This window comes from Ambystoma mexicanum, chromosome 14 (genome assembly GCF_040938575.1).
Source record: "Ambystoma mexicanum isolate Mex_15411 chromosome 14, UKY_AmexF1_1, whole genome shotgun sequence".
Lineage (NCBI taxonomy): Eukaryota > Metazoa > Chordata > Amphibia > Caudata > Ambystomatidae > Ambystoma > Ambystoma mexicanum.
The window spans coordinates 375,073,160-375,097,836 of record NC_090940.1 but is presented as its reverse complement, the minus strand read 5'-3'; the positions used below and the strand labels follow the sequence as shown (position 1 = coordinate 375,097,836).

Genomic DNA, 24,677 nt, shown 5'->3' with positions numbered 1-24,677 from the left:
GGTGGGAAAACAAAGACAATCTGGTATTGAATCCAGCTCTCCTATATTGCAGACCCATCTTTAACCAGAGGCCTTACTAAGGGACCGGGAGAGGGTTCGAGAGTGCAAATCATCCAACCAGGGCTGGGTGGCGTCCACGTGGATACCAGGTGAGCGTAACAGTGCAATATATCACCTTGTAGAAGCTGTGAAATCCTGGAGAATTCCATCTCCTCATAAAACATTGCACACACACCAATTCCCTGGTCATTAACTGTGTAGTGGGACGGTCTGTTTCTGCAGTGCGCGTGTCACATTTTGCTTTCCCTCGTGAAGGGTGGGGCCACTTTCTTAGCTATGCTCCTCACTGCTCGTTTAAGCTGTGTCAGATACTCCCTGAATTCCTCCCCCAGAATTGTGGCAGTCCTGTGGGCATCTGAAGCTCTTCTCATTGGGGATAATGGTGTTTGTGTCTTCCTGTCACTATTCCGTGCGGCGACAAGTGGTGGTCTTTGCTTGGTTGTGTTCATAATTGAAATAATGCCAAGGCAGGCAATATACCCAATTCTTTTTGAGGGTGTGGGATAACTTCGACAGCTTGCTTTAAGAAGGCTGTTGATTTTCTCGACTACCCCGTTCGCTTTCAGGTGGTAAATGGAACATAGCTTGTGTTTAATCCCTAGAAGGGATGTTACTTCTTTAAAGAGGTTGTTAACAAAGTGCGTTCCGTTGTCGGAGCATATGATATCACAAATGCCCCAATGCGGGAACACTTCTCGTACTAAAAATGTTGCCGCGGCGCATTTCACATCTGAGTGTGCACAAGATCCTGCTTCCACCCAGCATGAAAAGGGGCAGACCACCACTATTAGGTATCTAGCTCCATTACATCTTTCTCCCACGTCTGCATAGTCAATGTGCAGTTGACGGAAAGGTCCAATGGGGTGGGTCCGTGTCCCTCGCAGTGTTCTGGGGGGTCATCCCAGAGTTGTATGCTTGACAAGTTACACATTCAATAGTCATTTTTGTGAGATGCTCTTGGATATTTGGGACAAACCACTCCTCCTGAATGTCAGCAGCTATGTGTTTTGCTGTATGTTCTGGAAAATGTAGTTGTTGGAATGCGAGCTGTAATAATTCCACGGGCATTACTACCTTTCCTGTATTTCCTTGACGCCAGAGGAGATCAGTGGGCGACTACACTTCACGTTCTTCTACGGCGTTTTCATTTGCTTTGGGAATGTCGTCTCCCTCCCACTCGTATGTGGCACAATCATGATTTTGCATGTCTTCTACTGTGCATGGCCTCAGTGAGAAATGTGGCTGGATTGACAGTTTTGCGACGTACTATGTGAATGTTTCAGCTGGAGAGTATTATCTCAAAAGAAGTTGCTCTTTGCATGGTGAGTGTAGATTTGGATCATTTGAGAATTTTAAACAAGGAATGTTCAACAAATAGAGTCACTGAGCACCCCATTACTATGGTGGTGCTTTTTTCAATTGCAAAGGCGGTGGCTGCGAGAGCTTGTTCGCACGCAAAGTGCCCTTGCATCACTGAGTCGAGGGTGCACTGTAATACGCTAGTGGCTTGTGCCCTAAAGAGGTTTTTTTTAGTGTTAGGACAGCTGTCATAAGTGTTCCATTTCAGTGTGAGAACAGGTAGAATTCCCGTTCATAATCTGGGGTCGCTAGAACGGGGACTGTAGAAATAAGTTATTTTAGTGTCGTAAAGGCAGTGTGCATCTCGTGTCCATGTGATAACTGCGCTTTCATTTTGTGCTTCCTTTAGTGCTAAATCCTGTATCATCTTCCAAGCCCCTCCCTTCGCTTTCTTAATCGGATAAATCGCAGTATTGCAAGGGGAATTTGATGGCACATTGATACCGTGCTGTAGCAATGCATCTGTAGTTTCTTGTATCCCCTCCTCTGCTTCCCTTGACTGGGGATATTGTTTTACCCGGGATAGCAGCGCACGAGGCTTGAGTTTAATCTTAACTGGGGTTACCTCTTCCATGAGCCCCACATCGTGGGGGTTGGTGGTCCATAATTGTGTGAGTACCCGTTACATGTGCTCATCAAAAAATGACGGTGGTGCACTGATAATGGCCATGAGGGTGTTTGTTACTCGTCTGTTTTGGATCATTATGTCAGAGGTCATGCATATTTCCATTATCTCCTCATGATTGTTATTGTCAGTGAACAGCTCATCTGTCAGATCGTGCAGTGCTATGTTTGGGTCTATGTAGAACACTGTCCTCCGCTCGCATCCGTTTGTGTCCAGACCTATTGCCACGATATGTCCAGCTGATACTTGTACTCCCTGCAGATCTAGGGAGAGGCTGGTACCCAGAAATATTACAGGGGCAGCTACGGGGCGGAAAACAAAGTCAGAGGGTATTCTCCATTCTTTTTGTGTTATTTCGGGTACCACTCTTGCCAATACTTGTATCCCATACACAAACATGTCTGCATTTGTGGGTACCCCTCGCACTGCTATTTCATTTGCTATTGTATTATTCAACAACAATCGCCCAGATGTGGCATATTCCCAGAGTTGAGCATACTATGCCCCTTTCAGTGAAGGAAATAGTCATGTTGAGCTTACTAAGGAGGTCCCTCCCTAGCAGGTTTATCGGCGAGTCTTTGTGGTATAAAAGGGGTGCTGTCACGGTCCCCCCCCCCTACTGTTATGTACAAATCTTTAGTATATGGAACTGTGACCACAGCCCCAGAAAATCCCTGCGTTTACACATTTTGCCCGACAGCGGAAACCTGCCTTCCATTAGACACGTTTTTTCCGCTCTTGAGTCCACCATGAAGATGAACTGTCCGTCTCCTATCTCCGCCCCCACCCAGTGGTTCCTCGTCTGGATGTAGGGTAGTTCATAGGACTGGACACGCAATTGCTCTCTGTGGGCTGTCCTAGTCTGGGTGTGTGTTTGTACCTGGGAAAGAAAATACGTTTTCCCCAACCATGGCTGCCCCCCCGAAATGGTGCTGGTGCACCATTGGCAGTGGTGGCGAAAGGATTTGTGTGTGTGTTCCCCATTGGACTTTGACATGTCAATCGTTGTGTCCCCTGTTGGGGTACCCTGGGCCCTTGCGTGAACCGGGCATCAGTTTGTTCTTCCTGTCCATACCCCCCCATAGGTAGTCCGAACGGGCTTCCTGGGTGTGGATGGCCATATTGCTGCTCGTTATCGAATCTGTATGTTTGGGTAATACGCCATCGGACGAGTACGTCATTCCCTCGCAAAATAGCCCCACCTCCCACATGACAAACATACTCCTTGTCCCCCTCCTCTGGGTCCTTGTCCCCCCCGTAGTCCCCTCTCTGTCCTCTGTACCCAACTCTTCCTCTTCCAGGTCTTCCTGGACACTGGGGCCCTCCTTACTGCTCCTCTCCAGCCCATTGTTCTTCCCCGTTTGCTCTCCAGGTTGCTGCCATTCTGCCCTGTAGTGCTATTGGCCCCTCCTTCACGACTCCCTGTCGTTCTGGGGGTAGGGCGGCTGTTACTGCTGCGACCTTCACCAACTTATTTTGCACAAGTTTTGCTTCGTCTGCCAATCTTTTCTGTATGATTTCTTTCTCCCTCTCTTTGATCCTTCTGCAATGATGTACTATGATGCTTTGTATTTCTGGCCAACCCTTGGCTTCTATCCCAGCAATTTTATCTAGGGCCTTCTGCACCTCTTTCGGGAGGCCTCTCTTGATAATGAAGTAAAAGAGGGAGGTTGACTGGTCCCAGGCCGTGCCCGTCTCTGCCCTCCACATATCCTGCACCTAAAGTATATACTGCGCAGCATCTTCCTCGTCCCTCATTGTGCATTGCATCACCAAGTGTAAATCGGGGGCGTCAGGGAAACTTCTCTGCAGTGCATCCCACACCTAAGCTCTCACGTTGTTAAAGGAAGCCCCACCGTGCCAATCCCAGTCTATTGTTACTCCCGGGAACCCTGCTTTCACCCACACCCTGTCTGCTTGATCGCCCACTGAGGATACTAGCAGGCTCTTGATATCCCCTATGGCTAGTGGCACTCCTGCAGTGTTTTTTTCGAAGGCATATATCCATTTCCCCGCCCCCGCCCGCCGGGAGAGCGGAGGCAGTGCCTTCAACAGATTGTTCTTGTCCATCAATGCCCAAGGCACATAGTGAGGCCTTCCTGCCCCCTTATGAATAAGGGGCATTTGTAGATTTGTTCTCCCTTTACCCTTACCTACCTTCACATTTCCTTTTTCTTTGCCAGTGCCCTTCTCCCCATTCTGTTCCTCAGGCTTCCTTGCCACCCTTCTCCTTCCCCTCCCACCTGTGGTGTCAGATACTGTACTTTCAGACCCCCTCCTGTCGCTCCTTTCTCATACTCATCAATATCACTCCAACACTCTTCTTCCCTGTTGGATTTGTCACACTACCTTGCCCCGTACTCACCTGCTCACCTTCCCGCTCTATTCGTACTACCTTAACTGATGTGCTATCAATGCGGAAGAGGAAGTTCTCAGACTTCCATTCATCCTCTGCTATAACGGAGGAGTTTTTTGATGGTGGCAGTGTCTGCCGACCCCCTGGCAGCGATAGTGTATCTTCACACAGGGCTCTTAGTCGGGCCAGTTCCTCTTGGGTATTGGTGATGTAGTCTTCTATATTTTGGGTGATGCGTCCTATGTGGGCTGCGGGTGTGCTTGTTGGACCATATAGACCCTTGGGGTCATAAGTGGGAGGGGGGGCTATTGCCGGTGTAGTTGGTGCACTTGGTCAGGGTAAATAAAACGGGTCACAATATCCCTCAGCAGGTTTAGTCAGTAATGGGTACAGCTTTTTAGGTTCCTCTCCTTCCTCCTTTTCCTCTCCTTCCTCCTGGTTTTTGACCACTACAGACTGCGACTCCCTTTCCTTTTATTTGCAGTAAGTGTTTCTTCAAACATCCTCCAAAGATCCGACACTTCCCTTCTATTTTGAAGCTGCTTCCCTTTATATTTGGTCATTAAGTATGTCGCCACAAGGTCCAACATTGTCTTGTCAAAAGATCCTCCTTCTGGCCATATTTGAGCTAACCCTTCCCCCTTAATCTCTGTTAGCCATTGCCCATTGTACTTTATTTTCTCACTGTACAAGGGGAGGTGTTGGCAAATGTGCAAGAGTGGTGTATCTGCCCCCATAATTTCTTCCCACTCTCTGGGTGTGCGCGTGCGTGTATGCGTCAGTGACCAGTGTCAGTATGTCAATGATTTTATATCTTCTAGTATAGACTTTTCAAATTGCATTTCAAAACATTTTGCTTACACCTTATTTTACTTTGACCACTTCATAAAAAGAAACATAAAACCATAAACCTCTTAACAGGCAGACCTGATGGACTACCACACCTTACTGACAACAAAGAACATGAAACATATATTTATGATAACCCTTTATATATCTTCTACCCTCTTTCAATAATGCTGAATTTTCCCCATCATTCACCCCTCACATTCACCTCACCCTGGCCCAACCTCTAAAAAAGTATCAGTATCAAAAGAAAGAATTACTACTATTCTCCGAGTCTACTCAATATACAAGACTCCTACGTATTCCTTTCTCCTCACTTTTCCTGCACTGGTCGAGACAGTACTATGTGGCGCCGCCTTCCACCCCCTTTCGGAGCTAGGTTCCTCTACCTCCTCTTATTTCATCACCTTATATAAAACCCTAATGGCCATATGAAGAAGAAAAAACACCTTAGTCAGCAATCGCTCAATCTCACTCACACACAATCCAACCTAAAGGCTGTCCCCCCACTGTTTAATCTGACCCTTTTCCCATTAATTTTCCCGCCTTTAATTCTTCTTGCAATCAATACTCATGTGTCCGTGGTGATCCGAGAGCCTCTGTTCGCGGTCTATCCACAATTGGGGTGCCTCCCCCAACCAAGCAGACGCCGGCTCCAGCGAGCAGTTGGGTATTCGCAAAGCCGTGACCTATAGAACCTGCTCAGGAGCGTACGCTTTTTAACTATTGGCCGTAGGTGGCAGTGGCCTTGATGGGGGTGCCCCAGATCTCGCTGCAGAGTACGGGGGTCTTCCCGGACCAATCACGTAGTCAGGGTCACCAAGTGAAGGTGTTCATTCCCCAAAACGCAGATCTTGAACTCAGAATAAATGGACACACCCCAGTAGGGAATGAGATCAGGAGAAAGATTGCAAGTTGAACAAAGTTTATATCAGGTAAAAGATGCATGCAGATGACTCTGCTGCTCTGAGAGCTCTCTGCCAAATAATACATGACCAGTACATTATAAAGTGGAAATACGTCATGACATACAAGGTGAAGCTAACAATCGTTCCTTGGTTGGCCCCTATGGCCCATTATGTAACAATATACAGTGCCAGATTCCAACTGGTTGCTGTGGCAGTCTGTGGGCACGTGGGTCAGCTGGGCTCATCTCCACGGGGTGGCGGTCAGGCTAGGTCCACAAGATGTAACTGGTTTTGCTAACCTAAACTACACAATAATTATTGGCATGCAAAAGAGTAATCTTGGGTATAAACCTTACACCAGAATGAGGGGTTGCCTTTAAATCGCGGGCAAATATATACACATTCGTAACCCAGGCCTGTGTAGGGGCAAGGGTGCGGTGGTCTTTACACATTCTTAACCTGGGTCTCTCTGTGGGGTTTTGATTTGTGATTCATTCTCCCTGGTGCCTCATGGTTCAAACGAATGGATTGATGGGTGTTAGTCCACAGAGAATATATGATCACACAGGATTAGGTATATGGGGGGCAATCTAGGGTGGCCCGTGGGGAAGGGTCTCACAAACAGTTACATGAAAAGAGAGTAGAGGGGCACAAGGTTGTGCGGGCAGTCATTTCTAAAGGTGGGGGTCGAAGGAGCGGGAGCAGGTTTGTGGAGACAGATGAATTCACAAGTCAAGATTCGCCCCGGTCACACACAGGGCAATGAGCTCAGAGGAAGAGAAGGAATACAGTATCTGTTTGCAACAATTTGCGACTGGGCTTCCGTGAGGAAATGTCTTTTGCGGCACAGACAGGGGAGGAGGTGGTGAGGGTTGTCAGAGCTGGCTGTGCACAGCACTCTATGACGGGAGAGAAGGCCTTTTAGAGATCATTGTGTGGCCTAGTACAAAGATGAAGTCTGGGGTGACACAAAATAGAGTGAGTGCATCATCCAATGGCTTCCATCCACTGTCGTCAGAGGAAAGACAAGGGGGATGTCCAATAGACTTCTTTCATGCCGAATGTACGGGGAGGGGGTGGCAAAAAGTGCCTTCCTCCCTTACAATCAAGATCTGTTATTTGTTGTGTTATTTGGAATTAAAATTGGAGTGTGAAGTCGTTTTTTCTGCTAGGGTGCTGCCAAATACTGGAGGGATTGCCCTGTTTTTTTTAGATTTGGGAAGTACCTGGAATGGTGCAATTCAGTTTTTTTGCCCAGCACCAAATAAGATAATTATATATTGTCTATAAGGAGATTTCAGAGTATATTGTGGTGCCCGCTCATTCCATTTTGGATAATCCTGCACAATTTATTCCAGTCAAGAATTGTTGAACAGTAGGAAACTGGAAGTCAAAGGTGTCAAAACATGCTATAATACTGGAGGATGTTTGCCATTTGAATTATCTGGAAAATATACCAAGTAAACTGAGATATATACGAGGGTCTCCTGGGTGAAGCTTATGCCTCCCAAAGTCATTGGTCGATGAAAAAAGGGACTGAAAAAGGTGGAAAAGCTAGAAGTTAAACATAACTTCTAGAATTTTCAGCCTGACAACAGCGAGTTATATAAAATGTGAAAGTATGAAAAAGAAAATACTTTAGAAGAATGTCCTCTACACATCATTAGTATACCAATCCAAATCTGCCTAAATGTATACATCATTTCGCTTGTAATACCACTGTGTTGGAAATAATACCAAGAAATAAGGTATACAGTAAACCACTGTTTTCCGAATCTCACCTCTCTGTAGCATTGAGACCATCTGCGGCCGTGGAGGAGCACCTTGTGCCTCTAAAACTGCCATATAGAGAACGTCTACCTTTTGCTGAAGGTGTATCCAGTGGCATCTCGCCAAGACCCTGTAAAAGAGCAAGGGTAATCAAAACCTTTACAATTGCCATAATGCTGCATTGCAGTGTCTTGAGCATACACACACCATGTTGTTTGTACACAACTCTACCTGAAGCCGGTTTACTTCGAAGCAATTCCATGTTTTACAATGAACTCATGAGGCGGGGGCACAAAATTAAAGTGTAAAAGTTCCTTTATGCTTTCGTTTTGTGCTTAACCTCATTTTGCTTCTGTTCCAAGGTGTAGGACGGCAGCAAATTAGACCCTGGCATCTGTGCGTTGCTTTCCTCCTCATTCTTGCAAGAGCACCTGGTTTAATGCCAGCATGAGATTTTTCATGCTGGTATACAACTAAAGATTCCAGTCAAACAATCATGATTTAGCACCTGCTTAAGTCCAGACAGATTTCATGGGAATACATCATAGAACGTTGCCTGCAAAGCCTCATTTGCAGACAGCATTTTCTCTCCCACAAAGTGGAGAGTAGAAGTGAAGAATAAAGGCAATTTCATCTTCATTTACTCTTCAACATTACACTCCACTTTGTGAGTGTTGAAAAGTGCATGCAGGGGACCATCAACACAATTGCAAGAGTTGGTGCTGCACTGAATGATTACATGGGCATTGCTGCTGTACGTTATGTGTTAATAATAGTTACACTTGCTTGCTTTCTTAATTACTGAAAATAAAGGGAACAAAAAGAAACAGCAAATAAAAGCCCTACAGAGGGTCAAGTTACAGTACGATCACCCTAGTTGGACAGTGCTACAATCTCCTTCACTGAACAATGATTACAGCTTCCTACACAAATATATTTATCTACTTCCATCATCAGCCGAAGAGCCCAACCAAATGACTGAAAGAGCAACTTGTTTTCCACAATGGATATAAGGTACAGGAGAATGATACCAGTCAGAAAAAGAGCGACAGGAAGGCTAATCTACAAGTTCCATTAGCCAGAGTAAACAAAACGTGATTAAGGCTATTCAGAAAACTGCTCCAACGCCTATGAAAATACTTATGCAGCCTTTTAGAAGAAAAGATTCTTCTTGAAATCTTCTAAAGGGAGTACCGCCGCCATAAGGCCTTTACCATCTATGCAAAATATAACCAGAACTGCTGTGTGGCAAAATAGAAAATGCAAATCCCAAGTGCGGCTGTGCAGCTAGGGAAAAAGGGCTCCTCAACACTCCCAGTTTTAAACAAGCCAGTAACATCTCATTACACACAAAACCAAATAACTTTAGAGAGCACTTGATGTCTGATACTCACCCCTTCTCTTCAAGGCAATTTAAGCTGCAGTATCGTATCGTACCATGTTCACTCTTTGATTCATGGATGAGGGCACGGACTTTCTGCCCTTCTGCAAATGTAGGCGCAGCCTTAGAGTTGCCAGAAAAACACATTGGCAGAATATGTGCTATGGGCACCTAATACTGTAAATTACGCTGTTTGCGATAGTCGTAGGTTAAGCATGGTTGATCTCATTTTTCCGTTTCAGGGGCAGGATGGGAGAGAGATGAAGTACCCAGTGACGGGAAACACCCCTAGAGCAGGACTTTCAGACCTGCTCAGGAGGCAAACTCACCAAGCAGTAGGCGGCACTGCGCTCGCACCCTGCTACACGCAAGCATACACCGAAAAGCCAGACATGAGAGCAAGGGACTAACAAAGTGGCAGCAGGTACGTTTTTGTAAATATTCTTTTAGTGTGCGTACGTGGGGTGGGTGTCTAGGGAGGTGGGGCAGGAGAGCGATTCCACAGGGTGGGGGTACAGATGAAAGAGATACAGGATGGGGATGCTGCAGATCTGTTACGTAGCAAGGCTTTAGTGCAGGGCACGTCGGGAGTCGCTTGACCTGGAAGATGGTCTCAGGGAGCACGGCAGGAGTCAGAAGAGAGGCGGGAGGCCGAGAAACCAGTACGACTGGCACAAGTAAATTATGATGGGGTTAGAAGCAGTGACAGGTTTGAAGGGGGAAAAGGCTACTCCCTTCAAAACAGTAAAGAGAGCTGGGGGTGCTTGGGAGGAGTGGGGGAAAAGGCTGAGTGGTGGAGGGGTTCCCACTTTTTTTTTAAAGTCTTTTTTATTAAGTATTACAACATATTTCAACCATTCCGCAACAATCCCTCCCCCTCCCCTCCGTCCCACCTCCCCCCGAGGCAACTTCCACTCCGTCTCGACTTGCATTCTTCCCGAGCCGTTCACCACCACTCATTGTAGGTCAAGCAGTCTTAAACGCTGAGGGCACATCACTCTAAAATCATCCTGAAGGAAGGCTAATATTTCCCCCCAATCCGCGGCGAAGTTTTGCACCTTGTTGTCCATGGCGTACGTCGCCCATTCAAGAGCTACTATTTCCCAAGGCCTTCGCAGCCAATCTTTTTTTTTTTTTAAATTATTTTATACGGTTTATACAAAACCTTTAAAATATTTTACAAACACTAACTAGACAACATGTAACATGCGTCATTTTACAGCATTTTGAATTTTCCTCATGCCATCCTCCTTTCTCCATCGTCCAATTTGCATAGCCGCTGCTTGTTTCTTAAACAGCCTCAGCCAGACTTAGACGTTCTTCAATTGTTCTTAAGAAAAGTGTTAGAGGGAATAACAGTTTATAGTCGATACCATTAAACATGTGCCCCCACCGATCGTCGCATCCAAGAAGGGATGGTTGACACTCCATGGGCCCAGATGTAGAGTTCTTTCGTTACAAAGTTTTGTACAAAAAAGAACCAAGTGCTTCAGCGTTTCCGGTTTACTTGTGCAGAATCTACACATAGGGTTCATGTTATTGTTGCAATTCCACTTCTGTAATCACTCTTTGGTTTTGAATAAGTTCATGCGAAATAACATGAAGCGTCTTCGCACCTCAGGATCTGGAAAAAGACCGATTTAGCGTTGTGCCTTGTTGAAAGCACGAGCTTCAGCTGGAACATCAATCATCAATTTCGCGGCAGCTCTTTGAGCGCAGGTCCGCTCCCAATCTATGCGTCATATTTTTATTTTTGCAACGTTCGGATTTTCGTGTAACGTGAGAATCTTGATGTCAAATTCAATTAATAAGCTTTCGCATCTCGTAGCCACTAAGTTTTGACCATTAACCCATGCATTGTGGAGGATTTCAAACTGCAGAATGTTTTCTTGTGCTCTGGTCTTGCGAAACAAGGATAACAGATTCCAGGTGATTCTAGCTTGAAGTGAGATGAGGGAAAGTTCGTATCTGATACAAGCGGTCTTTGTTCCTCTTGGGAGACCCAAGACTTTCGTCCAGAATTGATTCTCAAGTGAGGACCACAGTTCATGTGTGCAACCCAGCGCATTTTCGGCCCCATAAATCAATACTGTAACAACCTTCTGTTGGTAAAACAACCTTAATCGATCAAGAGAGAACGTACCATATTTTATTTTTCATAATAACTGCTTGGCTGGATAGTTGGGCACATTTCCTCTTAGTGTCGGCTATCCAGGGACCATTGTCGATACAGGAGCTTAGTGTCATTCCCAAATATTTCACACTTTGCGATATCTTAAGTTGACTTCCACTCAAGGTCCATCTAAACTTTTTTGCTGTTTTCAAGGAACCTCCCTTCAAGTTCTTAAATGTTGGGATTTCACTTTTGTTTGAGTTGATCACCAGCCAGTTCTTATTTACGTAATTTTGGACAGCATCTAGTTTTCTTTGTAGTCCGATAGGCGTTGGGTCCATCACAACGAGATTATCGGCGTAACGCAACCAACTTAAGCACGATCCAATAATTTTCGGCGGGAAAGAACTTACTGCATCTATCGAGATGCCAATGTCCGATATGAACAAGCTGAAAATGGCAGCAGCCAACGGGCAACCCTGCTTTACACCATTGCCCGTAGTGACTGCCATTGACAACCTTCCAGCTTGATCCAAATGAATCTTAATCGATGTTTCCGTGTGTAGTTCTTGGATCGCAGAAACAAGTTCTTCTGGGCAGCCCCACCGCCGGCGTTTCGACCACAAGAGGATACGGTCTACAGTATCGAAAGCGATCGAAATATCTATGAATGCTAAATATACCGCAGTGTTAGTCTTTATAGCCTCCATCTTTACCAAGTTCAAAAGTAGTAGATTTAAAGAACATCCAAATTGTTTGCCAAAACTTGCCTGTCGGGCATCAACATGACCCGAGACCGAAGCCCATTGCACTAGTTTTTGTTGAAGGGTGGTGGCATAGACTTTGCCTAGAACATCTAACAAGGCCACAGGTCGATAGTTTTTCAGATCTGACCCATCTCCATTTTTAAAGATTGGCACAATTATTGCCGTTTTCCATGATTTGGGAGAGATGCCTAAGATCTTTATTCTTGCGAATAAAGCAACACAAATCGCAGCCCAGATCTCGGGATGTTGTTTTATAGTATAATTCGCTAGGCCATCCGGACCGGGGACTCTTGAATTATTGGGCCGCGTTATTATATCCACTATCTCATCTTTACGGTATATAAGACTTCTGGGTGGAAATGTTGGCTTTACTTCATCACCTACAGATGTAGTCCTCTTGTAAAGTTCCTCAAAATGGGACATCCAAGCTGTTTCAGTCACCGGACATGTTTGAAGCGATTTTTGCGGGGCCTGCATATTGTTTGTGATCCTCCAAAAGTCTCTTGTATTTTTGTTCTTTAGGATGGATAGCATTGTCTCGGCATCATTTTGCAAGGTCATGTGAACATGTGCCTTCATCCAGTTCTTATAAGACTGCTTAGCTGTTTTAATTAGCGACTTTCTAATATTCGAATCTGATGATCGAGCCTGTCGAATTGCCAGTCGCAACTTCCGTTTCTGTTTCTGAATTTCAGGATCAAACCAATGTTTTCGAACCAAATTTGTTTTTTTCAGACCGGTGTTCTTGGTTTTGAATTGGAACAAGAGATGATCGTATTCCAGTTCAGTACTGTCCTGACAATAAGCGGTCGACAGCTGAGTGACCGCTTGTTCATCGATACGCAGTCTTACCCTATTTGCTACTGCTGAGATAGTATGTTGCCATTTCGGAAATCCATCCTTTAATGCAGTAAGGAATTTTGTTATTAATATGTTGGGGTCGCTGTTTGTTTGGATCTTGAAAGATTTTATTCTGGCATGCAAATCAGGTGAAACAAAGACATAGTCAATTATTGATGCAGAATCGGACCGCTGCCACGTCGGGGCAGGTGGCATATCCCCAATAGTATTTTCGATTCAGCATTTGTAGTTGTCTTATTTCCATCTCATCAAGCCAGTCATTGGCAATTGCCTTTTTGTCTTCAGTTTCCAGTATAAAGAGATCAACATTCAAGTCCCCGCATATCAGAATATTTGCCCTTGCCCCCTCTTCAAGGATGGTATCCAGAATTTCCTCAATTTTCTCCATAAATTCACGTTTGCCTACTTTCTGATGGTTCCAGTAAACATTTAAGGGTGTTATTTCATCGTCGGTCTCACAACTCAAATTCCTTTTAGTAATAGTTGTTTCCTGGATGAACGGAGAATGGTTGACAGACTTTAAGATCCTAAAACCCGACGCCCTGTTTACCAATGTTAGCAACCCCGCCATTGTTCGCCCTTTTGCCAATTTTATTGCTGGGTTTATGGCCACTTGGAAATTGCTCACAAGAGGCATTTCAGTTATCCATGTCTCCTGCAGACATGCGACCGCTAGACCCTCTAGCCAATTTGTGGTGAAGAGATGTGTGAAACCTCGCGTGTTCCAGGAGGCCACTAAACACTCATTTAAAGTTGACTCTTCCTGGCATTATTGTCGACCTTTTGTGTTGAGCGTAGCGGCCAGCCAACCCCAATCATCCTTTTCTTTGCCTGTACTGATACAGTTGTACGTTTGAGCTACAGGCAATTGAGACTCATGATTTCCACATAGTGATTCTGATTTCTGTTTTTGGTACATCAGATACTCTCGTGTCATTCATCGTATTAGGATTAGGATGTGAATCTTCGATTCTGTTGCCATCCTGTGTTAAGTTTGGCCATTGGCCGCTAACCTGCGACCTTCGGTCAGTCGTTTTGGTTTGTGAGCACTTTTTTATTCAAGGAGCGCAACACAGTACTCTGATTCAAGCAGCTTAGCACTTCTCCATTGTCCCGTGAGGTCGATGCATCATGTCTGAGACTAAGGGAATCCACTATGTAGACTTGAAAACCCAGTGAAAATAGTGCGACATTTGCCTCAATGATTGTGTTCACTATCAAAGAAGAACCGACATGGAGAATTACTTTGTCGTTTCGATTTCCGTTTGGAAATTCAACAATTTTTAGGTCTTTAGACGTTATAGCACAAAGACTGGGAATCAAGTCAAATAACCTAGTGATGTTTGTGCGATTTAAGATCAGCCTATCTTCTGAATCAATCCTCTCGATCATCACTTTAAAACCTTTCTCTGTTTCATTCTCTCTTTTGGCCTTGCCTCTATGACTCCCGTGGGAGTCCACTTGTGGGGCCGAATGAGCGACGGTTGAAGGTTTCTTTATTTTTCCGTTAAAGGATCTGTCCACACCTACCACCTCTCTTCGAATGCCATCGATGTTTGTTTTCTCTTCACAATTTGTGGTGGTTAGGGAGTTTTCTCTTTCACTTGTTTGTGTATCTTTCAGTCTGTTACATAGATTAATCCTTTTTTCATGTAGAGTCACAAACGGCGGACTTCTCTGGTCGGCTTCAGGATTTACCGGCTCATACACAAGGTGACATGTTCTTAAAAACTTTAAACTCGCCATCTGTGGGGTAGCGGCCTGGACCTTCGGGCCTAAGCCAATGGAAATTTCCATCTCTGGTTCCGCCGGGCCGTCGTTAGATGAGTTCTTCTGTATATCAACAGGCGTTTTGTGGGGGCTTTTGTCTGATCCTTTTGTGACCTCCACTTCGTCCATGTCATCATATGTAGACATATTCAAGAGTTCTTCAGGAATCTCAACTATTGGTTTGACAGTCTCCTTCCGTCGTTGAAAAGAGACCACATCTTTAGTTTGCTCTGGTCTAAAGGGGTTTTATTTCATTTTGGGTTTAGTTAAATCTTTCGTCACTATTTGAACGAAGTTTACGTTCCTCAAGAATTTCCTTGCTCCCGTGTTTTTGTTGGTTCTTTTGATCGTTAGGTTCTTTGATTTTTTGATCAAAACTAAACCCGCAAAGATGGATACTTCTGAGTTCTTACAGTTCGCTGGAGAGCCTCCAAAAATTGAGAAAACGTTTAGCTTTGCTGCTCCCTTAGTAGCAGTTGTCGTAGCTTCTTCCTTATTAGATTGTACCGCAGTGGTTAAGTTGATGGTCTTTGATTTACAAAACCCAGCTGCCTCTTGCAGGCCCTCGCCTGTTCGAAGGCAGTATTGAAGGAGATGTCAGTGATTTTTTTCACCCTCAAGTGTAATGGTTAGATCCTGACCTTGTGGACTTGACGCAATGTCAACTGAGGTCACGTGAACTTGGCTCGCTTGAGGCAGGTCTTTGCTGTTTGTGAGGTCTATCACCTGTGTTGGAGCAACTAACTCTTGACCATTCGATTCTTGAGATCTGTTCTCCATTGTGGTTGTAGTTGCATCGCTACTAGCTCCAGCGTTCAATTGCTTTGTCTCAGGGCACGCAGTTAGAGGTGAGGTTGTACGACTTCGTCGTGTGTCGTTGCTGCTTGGGTTATTATCATAATGAGGTCCTTTTTAGGTTAAACCTTCGTATTTAAATAGCCCAAGAGCTTCTCGGGCAACCTCAGCCAAATGTATTTTGTCCAAGGAGTCGTTTCTCTTTTGCTCACATAAGGCTTTGAATGACGTGTCCAGATCTTTTAGCCCTGCTTTGAGGTTACAGGTAGATTGGTTACATATTAGGTCCAAGTGAACAACTTTAGTGTTCAATATGGCCATCAAGGTTGTGGAATCCTTAAATGAATCATTCAAGTTTTCATAGAGCTTCATGAAAGGAGCCATGGAGATTGCAAGTGAAGATATTATGACTGCTTGCAGGTCTACTTTTAGACCGGCGTCGCTGCCCTCAGTGTTCCTAGCATTGGAGATCCGCTTCTCTGCTTTCCTTTGCTTAGAGAGTCTTCCCCTCCTTATTTTGGGGAAAGGACGTTCCATAAGAGACGAGTCGGACGAGTCACAGTTGACTGATGAATTCAAACAGCTACTAGATGGTGAATTTTGCCTATTCAATGGTATTCTTTCTGTTTCTAATCGTTTTGCAATAGAAGCTCTCTTCTGAGAATTCAACTGAATAAATGACGAATCCTGCTGCGCGGCCTCAGTTGTCCTTTTGTCAGGAGCGCATGAAGCCTGCTTTACTCGTTAATACTGGACGTTTGGCCAAATGTCCTCATTTGGTTCTGTTAATTGGGTATTTAGCCGTTTTTGGGGTACTTTCTGCTTTTGGGGTATATCATCCTGCATATGGTCACCCTTTTTCAATTTGTTGTTACATATTTTGTTCAATGCGATCACATTATGCAGTATGTTGTTTACTACGTCTATGGAGTCTCGACGCTCAACCCTTCTTAACTCTACCAGGTTCTCTGTTTCAAGCATTCTTACCTGCCTATCTGGTGTACGGGGATCATTGGGCAGATCCGTCGAGGCGCAGAATACCTCATCGTTATACTCCCCAGCGGCAAGCCCTGTTGAGAGAACTTCAAGTTTTGCCTGTGGGCTACTCACTAAGAAACCAATAATTGGTCCTTCACACAGGGGCACGCCTCCTCTCTCAACTACACTCAATATTACTCCAGTGAGGTCGGCATCTTCAGCCAAGACGTTCACTGACCCGGAAGGAGGGGCCATCCCTCCCGGGCCAACTGACACGCCTCCCTTGCAGACCGAGCAGTTTGTGTGACTGTCAGAAAGTTCACCGCACACGCGCACATTGTCACTCGTGCGCAGCTCCATTCGCGGAATTCGGCCGGTTTCGGCACCTTCCCATCCCGCGGCTCCAGCTCCAGCATAGCGTCCTGACTGCACCGGATGCTGTAATACTTCACTCTCCTCCAGCACCGGCCCACACATGCCCAACAAAGTGATCACACCATCCCGAACCGGCGAAACCCCGGGTAAGTGATGTCTAGGTTTGGGCTCATTTCCATCAGATATTGTGCAGCTCTGCCATGGACCCCTCCCGCCTGTCTCCTCACCATCACCAGAGCTAGAAGTCATGTGGCGAGGGGCGTGACTCAGAGGTTGTTCGCAACTAACATTGCACAGTTTGGGATTTGACATTGAAGTCTTATCTGTTTCGGTGTTGTCTTCACAGCGTAATGTTAATTGGTCATGCAAAACGACTGTGCTATGGGCAATGGTACTGGGTTTGTTAATGGTGATATTAACATTGGTACTATTGTTGGGTCCTTCACAAGTTTCCTCCGTAGTTGATGCACATGTATAAAACCGACTTACTTTTCTAGTGCCAGGCCGATTTATGTTGCTGCTGCTTCCAGGTCCAGTTTCCTCTGTATCACGTTTCTTCTGGGCTCGTGTCCTAGCTACCGGAGTGGCCATTTGTTGGCCTCGCTGGCGCCACTCGCCAAACAGCCTAACAGCGGTTTTCACCAGCTCTTCTGCCACCAGGGCTTACGCCACAAGGGTGGTTGGGCTGGCAATTAGTACTCGCCTGTTGTCACGAGATCTGTCACGCGTGCGAGATAAGCCCCGCCTCCTCCGGGGAGCCGCAAGAGCTCCTGCTCGCAATGCTGCTTGCCTCGAAAATGTAACAATCACTTTTGCAAACGTCCGTTTTACAGAGCGCACCTTCAGCGTCCACAGATTCGCAGCCAATCTTGTATCATGGGGGTTCTGGGCACTTCCATCTTTGCGCCATTTCTATCATGGCCGCCAAAGTTAATATCAGTCACGCCTTCTCCCTCGCCTTAGGCTCCCCCTCACTCCTAGTTCCTCTTATTCCCAGGAGGATCTGTGCCGGTGTTCTGTCATTGTCTATGCCGCAGGCTTGCTCCTGCGCCCTCTATACCTCCCTCCAAAACGGTTCAATTTTTGGGCATTCCCACCAGATTTGCTCCGCTGTGCCCCCAATCCCACAGCCCCTCCAACACAATCCTGAGACTCCCGTATATATTCTGTGTATACGAGCCGGTGTATAGTGCCAACCAACCAAAATCTTGTACCAAGCTTCCTGTAGTTGGGAAGCTTTTGCCAACTTGGGGATCCTCATCCACCTTTCCCATTCTTCCCTGCTTATTTCCCTTCCCAAGGCAAGGTCCCATTTCTGCATGTACCCCCACCGGTGACCCGCATTCTCACTATCTAGGATCTTATAGAGGTTCGAGATTAGGCCCTTCACTCCGGTATTCGATAGGAGAAAGCTTTCAAATTTCGTTGGCTCCCTGGTTGCTGCCTTCCTATTCACCGGGTGTAACATCGAGTGCCTTATTTGTGCGTATCTTAGCCGTTCCCCTTCTTGTATCACAAACTCCCTTTTATAATCCTCAAAAGACAGCAATTCCCCCCCCTCGAAACATGTCACACAACTTCCTACAGCCACCATCCTGCCACTGCTTAAACGCTCCCTTTTCCATCCCTGGTGTGAAATCCCTGTTGCCAATAATTGGTGAGAAAGGAGAAGGGAACATCGTAATTCCTTTGGGTCCTGATAGCTTATCCCAGGTATCCGCCATAAGCTTAGTTATTGAGCTCTCATATAAGTGTTTAGGTCTGTGAGAGCGAGGCAACCAAAGAACTTCCGGCAGGTTACGGTGAGTGACCGCCCTATCCATCCTTACCCATAGCTTATCCTGCATGCCCTCCTCCTAATTTAACCATTCCCTAATCACCCGTAGCTGCCCCGCTTCAAAGTACCTCCTAAAGTTCGGTAACGCTAGTCCTGCCTCCCCTCTGGAGGCCATTAGCAAGCACTTGCTGACCCTAGCTCTCTTCCCTTCCCATAAGAATTCGTTGGACAGCATTCCCAATTCCCTGAAAAACCCCGAAGGTATTGTCTGCGGGATCGCTTGGAACAAGTATAGCAGTCTCGGAAGTGTGACCATCTTGACCGCTGCGATCCGCCCCAACCATGAAACCCTGATATTTCTCCATCTCTGGAAGTCCCTTTTAATTTCTTTCAAAAGAGGGGGGCAATTAGCCGTATACCAGCCTGTAAGGGATGCCGTGATCCTGACCCCCAAATACCTGATGCCTCCCGGTCTCCATTGAAAAGGAGTACTCGCCTTCAGAGTATCGCGCTCCCCTCCCCTAAGCGTGAGATTCCGAATTTCAGATTTGTTGCTGTTAATCTTTAACCCAGAGACCTTCCCAAACTCCTCCAGCAGATTTGTACTAGCCCATATTGAATTGGTTGGCTCTGTCAGAGTGAGCAGCATATCATCAGTGAATGCTGCTACCTTCTGTCCCCCCCCCAAAGGCAATGCTCTGTATCGCCCCCCGCTTCCCTTATCGCCTGAAGGGGCTCCAAATAAATCGCATAAAGCTGTGGGGAAAGAGGGCAACCTTGTTTCGTACCCCTGTGCAGCCTGACAGTTGTAGACATTGCTCCGTTCACCGCTATCCTTATGGACGGGGCCTGGTAATTAGCTAGGATCATCATCAGAAATTCCCCTCCAAAGCCCCTCTGCCGTAAAACCCGGAATAGAAAGGACCACTCCACTCGGTGGAATGCTTTTTCTGCATCCAATGCTAGGAGGACTGCAGGAGTGTCTGTTCGCTGACCAAGTGGGCGACGCGCCTGATATTGTCCGCTGTTTGTCTGCCCCTTACGAAGCCTGTCTGATCCGGGTGTATTCGGTCCGGAAGTTAATTCTCGAGTCTATTTGCCAAGATCTTTCTAAAGATCTTGGCATCATTATTTATCAGCGCAATAGGCCTATAGGACGTTCTCTCCTCCGGATTCTTATTGGATTTGAGTATAAGGGTTAATTTAGCTTCCTCCATGTAGGGAGTTATTCTGCCTGTCCGCCTAAACGTATTAAAGAGCGAGGTCAGATGCGGGATCAGTAGCGTGCCAAATGTTTTGTAAAAGACTCTGGTATACCCATCCGGCCCCGGGGTTTTGTTAGCTTGCAATACCCTAATCATCCTTTGTACTTCCTCCTCTGTAATTTCCTGATTGAGGGCCTCCCGTACCTCCCTCCCTATGCTCCTCAGCTATACTTTTCCCAAGAACCTCTCCTGTAAATCGGTCTGAGGATTCTGCGAGGCATACAGTGAGTCGTAGTACTCTGCCAGCGTTTCCTGTAATTCCCATAGGTGTGTAACCCTTTCCCCTGTCCCTGTTTTCAACGCTGTAATCGCATTCCTTGATCTCGCCCCCCTGAGTAGGCGTGCCAACAGTGCGTCTGCTTTATTTGCTTTCGCATAATATTTCTGTCGCACCGCAAGCAGAGCTCCTTCCGCTTTCTTGGTCCGGAGAATTTCTAATTGTCCAAAGCCTTCCTATATTCCCTCATAGTGGACCTGGTCGGGGTCATGCCCGCTTTTTGTCTAGCCGCCCCCACCTCCGCTTCCAGCGTCCTTTATTGCCTTGCCCATAAGGCGGCTGCCGCTATTAATTCCCCCTTAAGAGTGGCCTTAAATGCATCCCATCTTACCTCCTCACTCGTATCATCCCTCTTGTTGATAAGGAAAACATTTTTGATCTTCTATTCCATTTCTTCCCTAATCACCAGATCTCTTAGTAAGGCCCCTGGGTATTTCCATCCCCACACCCTCTGTTCCTTGTGCCCTAAGTCCAAAGTGATGGAGACGATCTTATCATCTGCTATCCCTATAGGGCCCGTGTTCACCTCCCGTGTCCCGCCCATCAATCCCAGGGAGACCCAGTTATAGTCGATTCTGGATTGTGACCCGTGTACTCCTGCCAAGAACGTGTATCCCTCCTCCTCAACTCCTGCCATGTGTCTCGTAACCCCATCCTTCCAATCCTATCCGTCAGTTCTGTTGACATTACTGCCCCCCCCTCTTACCTGACCACCAATTCTATCCTGTTCCCTATCCCAAGCCATATTGAGATCTCCTATCATGCTATTTGGCCCCAGGCCTTCTCTTCCAGCAGCCTTAGCACTCACTGTAGAAACTGCTCCTGCCCAGAGTTTGGTGCATACACAACTGCTATGGTGTAGGGAAGGTTCAGCTAACTCCCCCTGGCCACAATATACCTCCCCTCCCTATCCAATATGACATCACTAATCCTGAATCAACCGTATTATTAATAGCCAGAGCCACTTCCCTTGCCTTGCTGTACCTAGACGCATAGGACTCAATTGGAACGGGGAAGTGGAAACACCGGCACCATCTCTTGATTGTGCAGGCGTTTCCACGTCCGCCTGCAGGCGGGTGGTGTTAAACCCGCCAGGTCAGACCTGGTGGCAATAACACCGCCCGCCTGCAGAACTCAAGATCAGCCGGTCCGGAAAGAACGGTGGCAGCGGGTTTACCACCACCGTTATTTTCCGGACCGACTGAATCATAATGAGGCCTATTGTCTTATAAATTGCAGCCAGTTCTGCCACTTGACTACTTTTGGGGCCTATCCTTATGCTTACTCTTGGAATGGTGTCACATTTAAACTGCGTTTCCTATTTCCGCTACAAGCTCTTTTTCCGTGTTATTTTCTATGTGGTATGCACATCCATCTACATACACAGTTGGTAAATCCTAAATATTTCCAATGAAAGGCAATTGTAACGAAGCCATCTAGTTAGGACTGTATTCAAGACAAGTACCTTGCAGGCTTTTGTAACCTAACTGCCCACCTATGTTCTGCAACTAAGACGTAATCTTGTAACAGCGCCTCGGGCTGTGTGAGCGCTTTATAAATGCAAATAAATGAATTACAGGTTTCTTCGTTGAATGCTTTGTGTGGGGATTGCTCAAATTCATTCAAATTTGTTTCTAGCTCTGTGTCATCAGGTGCGTCTACAGCTGTACAATCGTGCAACTCTGCAAGTCCTTGAGCAACTGGGCTCTTTTTATTTTGTCCATATTTCACTTCTCCAGGAAATCCTTGAAGTGCTAATGTCCATGAAGTAATTCTTGACTGGCCAAATTCTCTGATCTGATTCTCTTACTTTGCAGAAACTACAGAGGCTAGTGATTTGTTTCAATAATCACCCGCTCCCCTTGAATTATGGGGTGGAAATGTTGTAACACCCAGACAGTGGTCAGAAGCGCTTTTTCGCATTCACTAAATTTGGTCTCTACCTATGACAATGCTTTGCTAGTGTATGCAATAGTTTTGTTATTCACATCATGTTTTTGATATAACACTGCTGACATGCATTGATCTGTGAATCCTATTTCTACAAAGAAATCCAGTTTTTTTTAAAAAAACTTTACTTTAACTTTTAGCAAACATAGGTTGCCAATCGATAGTGTAGAACAGGTTCGGCTTTCTGTAACTTAACATGGCATAGTAACTTCGATCAGGATTGTGAATACCTGTAAACTCACATAGTGCAGCCATAGAGAAATCCTGTTTTTTTATTGGATATGCTAAACATGGTGCTTTCATTAGACACTGTTTTAGTCTGGATGCTGCCTCATTTTGTTCTTTTTCCCATTTCCAGGGTACACACTGCTTCAGCAACCTTGTTAAAAGTTGTGTAATCTCTGCATAATTCTCATATTTCCTGTTGAAACTTGTCATTCCTAACAAACTCTTAAAACTTTCCAAATTAGTGGGATCTTTTAGCTTATACATCGCCTTCACCTTTTTCTTTTGTGTGTATAATCCATGCTCTGTCACTTCATGACCTAGGAAGTTCACCTTTTTTCTACACCACTGCTTTCTGTAAAGATACTTTTGCCCCAGCCTTCTGTAGCTGACCAAGCACATGTTTAATCTCATTGAAGTAGCTTTTCAGATCTTCATTTTTGATTAGCACATCATCCACTTAAACTATTGTCCCCCTTTCAGCTGCATGCGAAAGTGCATTGCTCAGGAATATCCCAAACTCACTCACTATTGACATACCCAAAAGGTGTCCGGGACCATGCATATTGTGATTTGTCAAAAGAAAATTCAAACATTTTTTGAGTATCTTCAGCTAGTGCCACACACCAGTATCCAGCTGTAAGGTCTAATGTGGTAAACACCTTTGACCCGTGAACCTGTGCAAGACCCTGATCAATAAATGGAAGGGGCCACCTTGAAATGGGTACCTTTTTGTTTAATTCCCGTAGATCTGCACACAAGCGCCATTCGCCATTAGGTTTTAGCACACCTAATATAGGGGTATTTGATGTGCTATCAATAGGCCTAATGATTCCTCTAGATTCTAAATGTTTGATTATCTCCGCTCGTGATTCCAAACATGCCAGGAGTAACCTATATTGCCGCACAAATAACGGCTCCCTATCATGTCCTTCTGGTAGTGTGGCAACATGCAAATCGGTTAACCCACAATGGGATGCATCTTTGGCAAAAACCTGCTCTAATTCCCTAACTATTTTTTTCAATTGCTATATTTCTTCTTCGCTTGCACAAGCATCTGCAGCTTCAATTTGCTCCTCTACCATTTTAGAGAACTCTGGGAAGTCCTCCAAAGTAGGAATCGCTGTACTTTCCTCTAATCGTCTGGTAGCATCTCTTTGTAGGGTAGCTACACTCAAATATTTTGTAAGATTGACCTCCATTTCAATATGCAGATTTTCTCTTTTAGATTCACTTAATTTGAATAGGATACAATCATCTTGATGACAGCACATTATTTCACTTGGCTCATAAGGGTACATAGATTGAACTTTAAAGATTCCTTTAGGCTTAGAATCCAAAAATTCTGGCAACTCACCCTGTGCAGTCACTTAGCTTTCAGGAATGGTCCCAATCAGTACGTTACTGAAATCAGCAGTGGAGTAAGACTTCTGTATTGCCATTCCTATTGCTGAATTCTCTTCCAAATGAATGTCCACCAGGATTTGAATGGGTCCATTCCCAATCTCTATCAGTGGTGTATATCCGCAATTTGAAATACTAAGTCCAAATACATGAAACAATCCAAAAGATGTTTTCGAGATTTGGAAGAACTGCAAAAATATTCTGGTCCAACTGGATTCGACAAAGGAGACGTTTGAACGAAATCCCAACGCAGTAAAAAGAAACTTATGGGAGACCGATTGGATCAATACGGTCGATCGGAGGGCAACCCATACATGCATGAAAGACTACGCATGGGAAAGTAAGGCATTAAATGTGATACCCAACTATCTAAAAGTTTCCCTGTCCGGGGAAAAGAAAAATATTCCTTAAAACTAAGGTTGAACTTATTCCACACTTCCGAGATGAAGGTACCAGAGACAATAAGACATCTGATAATCTCGTGCCCAGATTTACAAGAAATGAGAACGAAATTTCTGGGCACAGAGTTTTCAAAGTTCTCTACGTACAGTGAAGAAGAGTGGTGGAAAAAAATCCATGACGGGGAGGATGGAAAATTGACCTTCGCAATAATGTTCTTTTTGGACGAGCTAGACTCACAGTTGATGAACTCGAAAAACTAAAGTTGTAAGAGGAGAGAATGAGGTGTTTTTCTTTTTAAAAAATTTTGTAATAAGCTGATTTAAATTAAAAAATTTTAAAAAAAGGATATTCGCATTCCAGCCCTTGCTGCCTCATGTATTCATTTAGGCACAACAAATGCATCAGAACCTTTC

At 45.4% G+C, this 24,677-nt stretch overlaps 1 protein-coding gene across 2 annotated transcripts in view; it reads right to left on the bottom strand.

Moving 5' to 3' along the window:
* Positions 1 to 24,677, bottom strand: part of TOGARAM1 (TOG array regulator of axonemal microtubules 1) — a 1,414,449-nt gene that overhangs the window by 331,039 nt on the left and 1,058,733 nt on the right. For both annotated transcript variants that reach the window (XM_069637491.1, XM_069637490.1), the window contains one exon: positions 7,936 to 8,054. In XM_069637491.1, the coding sequence (XP_069493592.1) occupies positions 7,936 to 8,054 (119 nt within the window). The remainder of the gene's footprint in view (positions 1 to 7,935; positions 8,055 to 24,677) is intronic.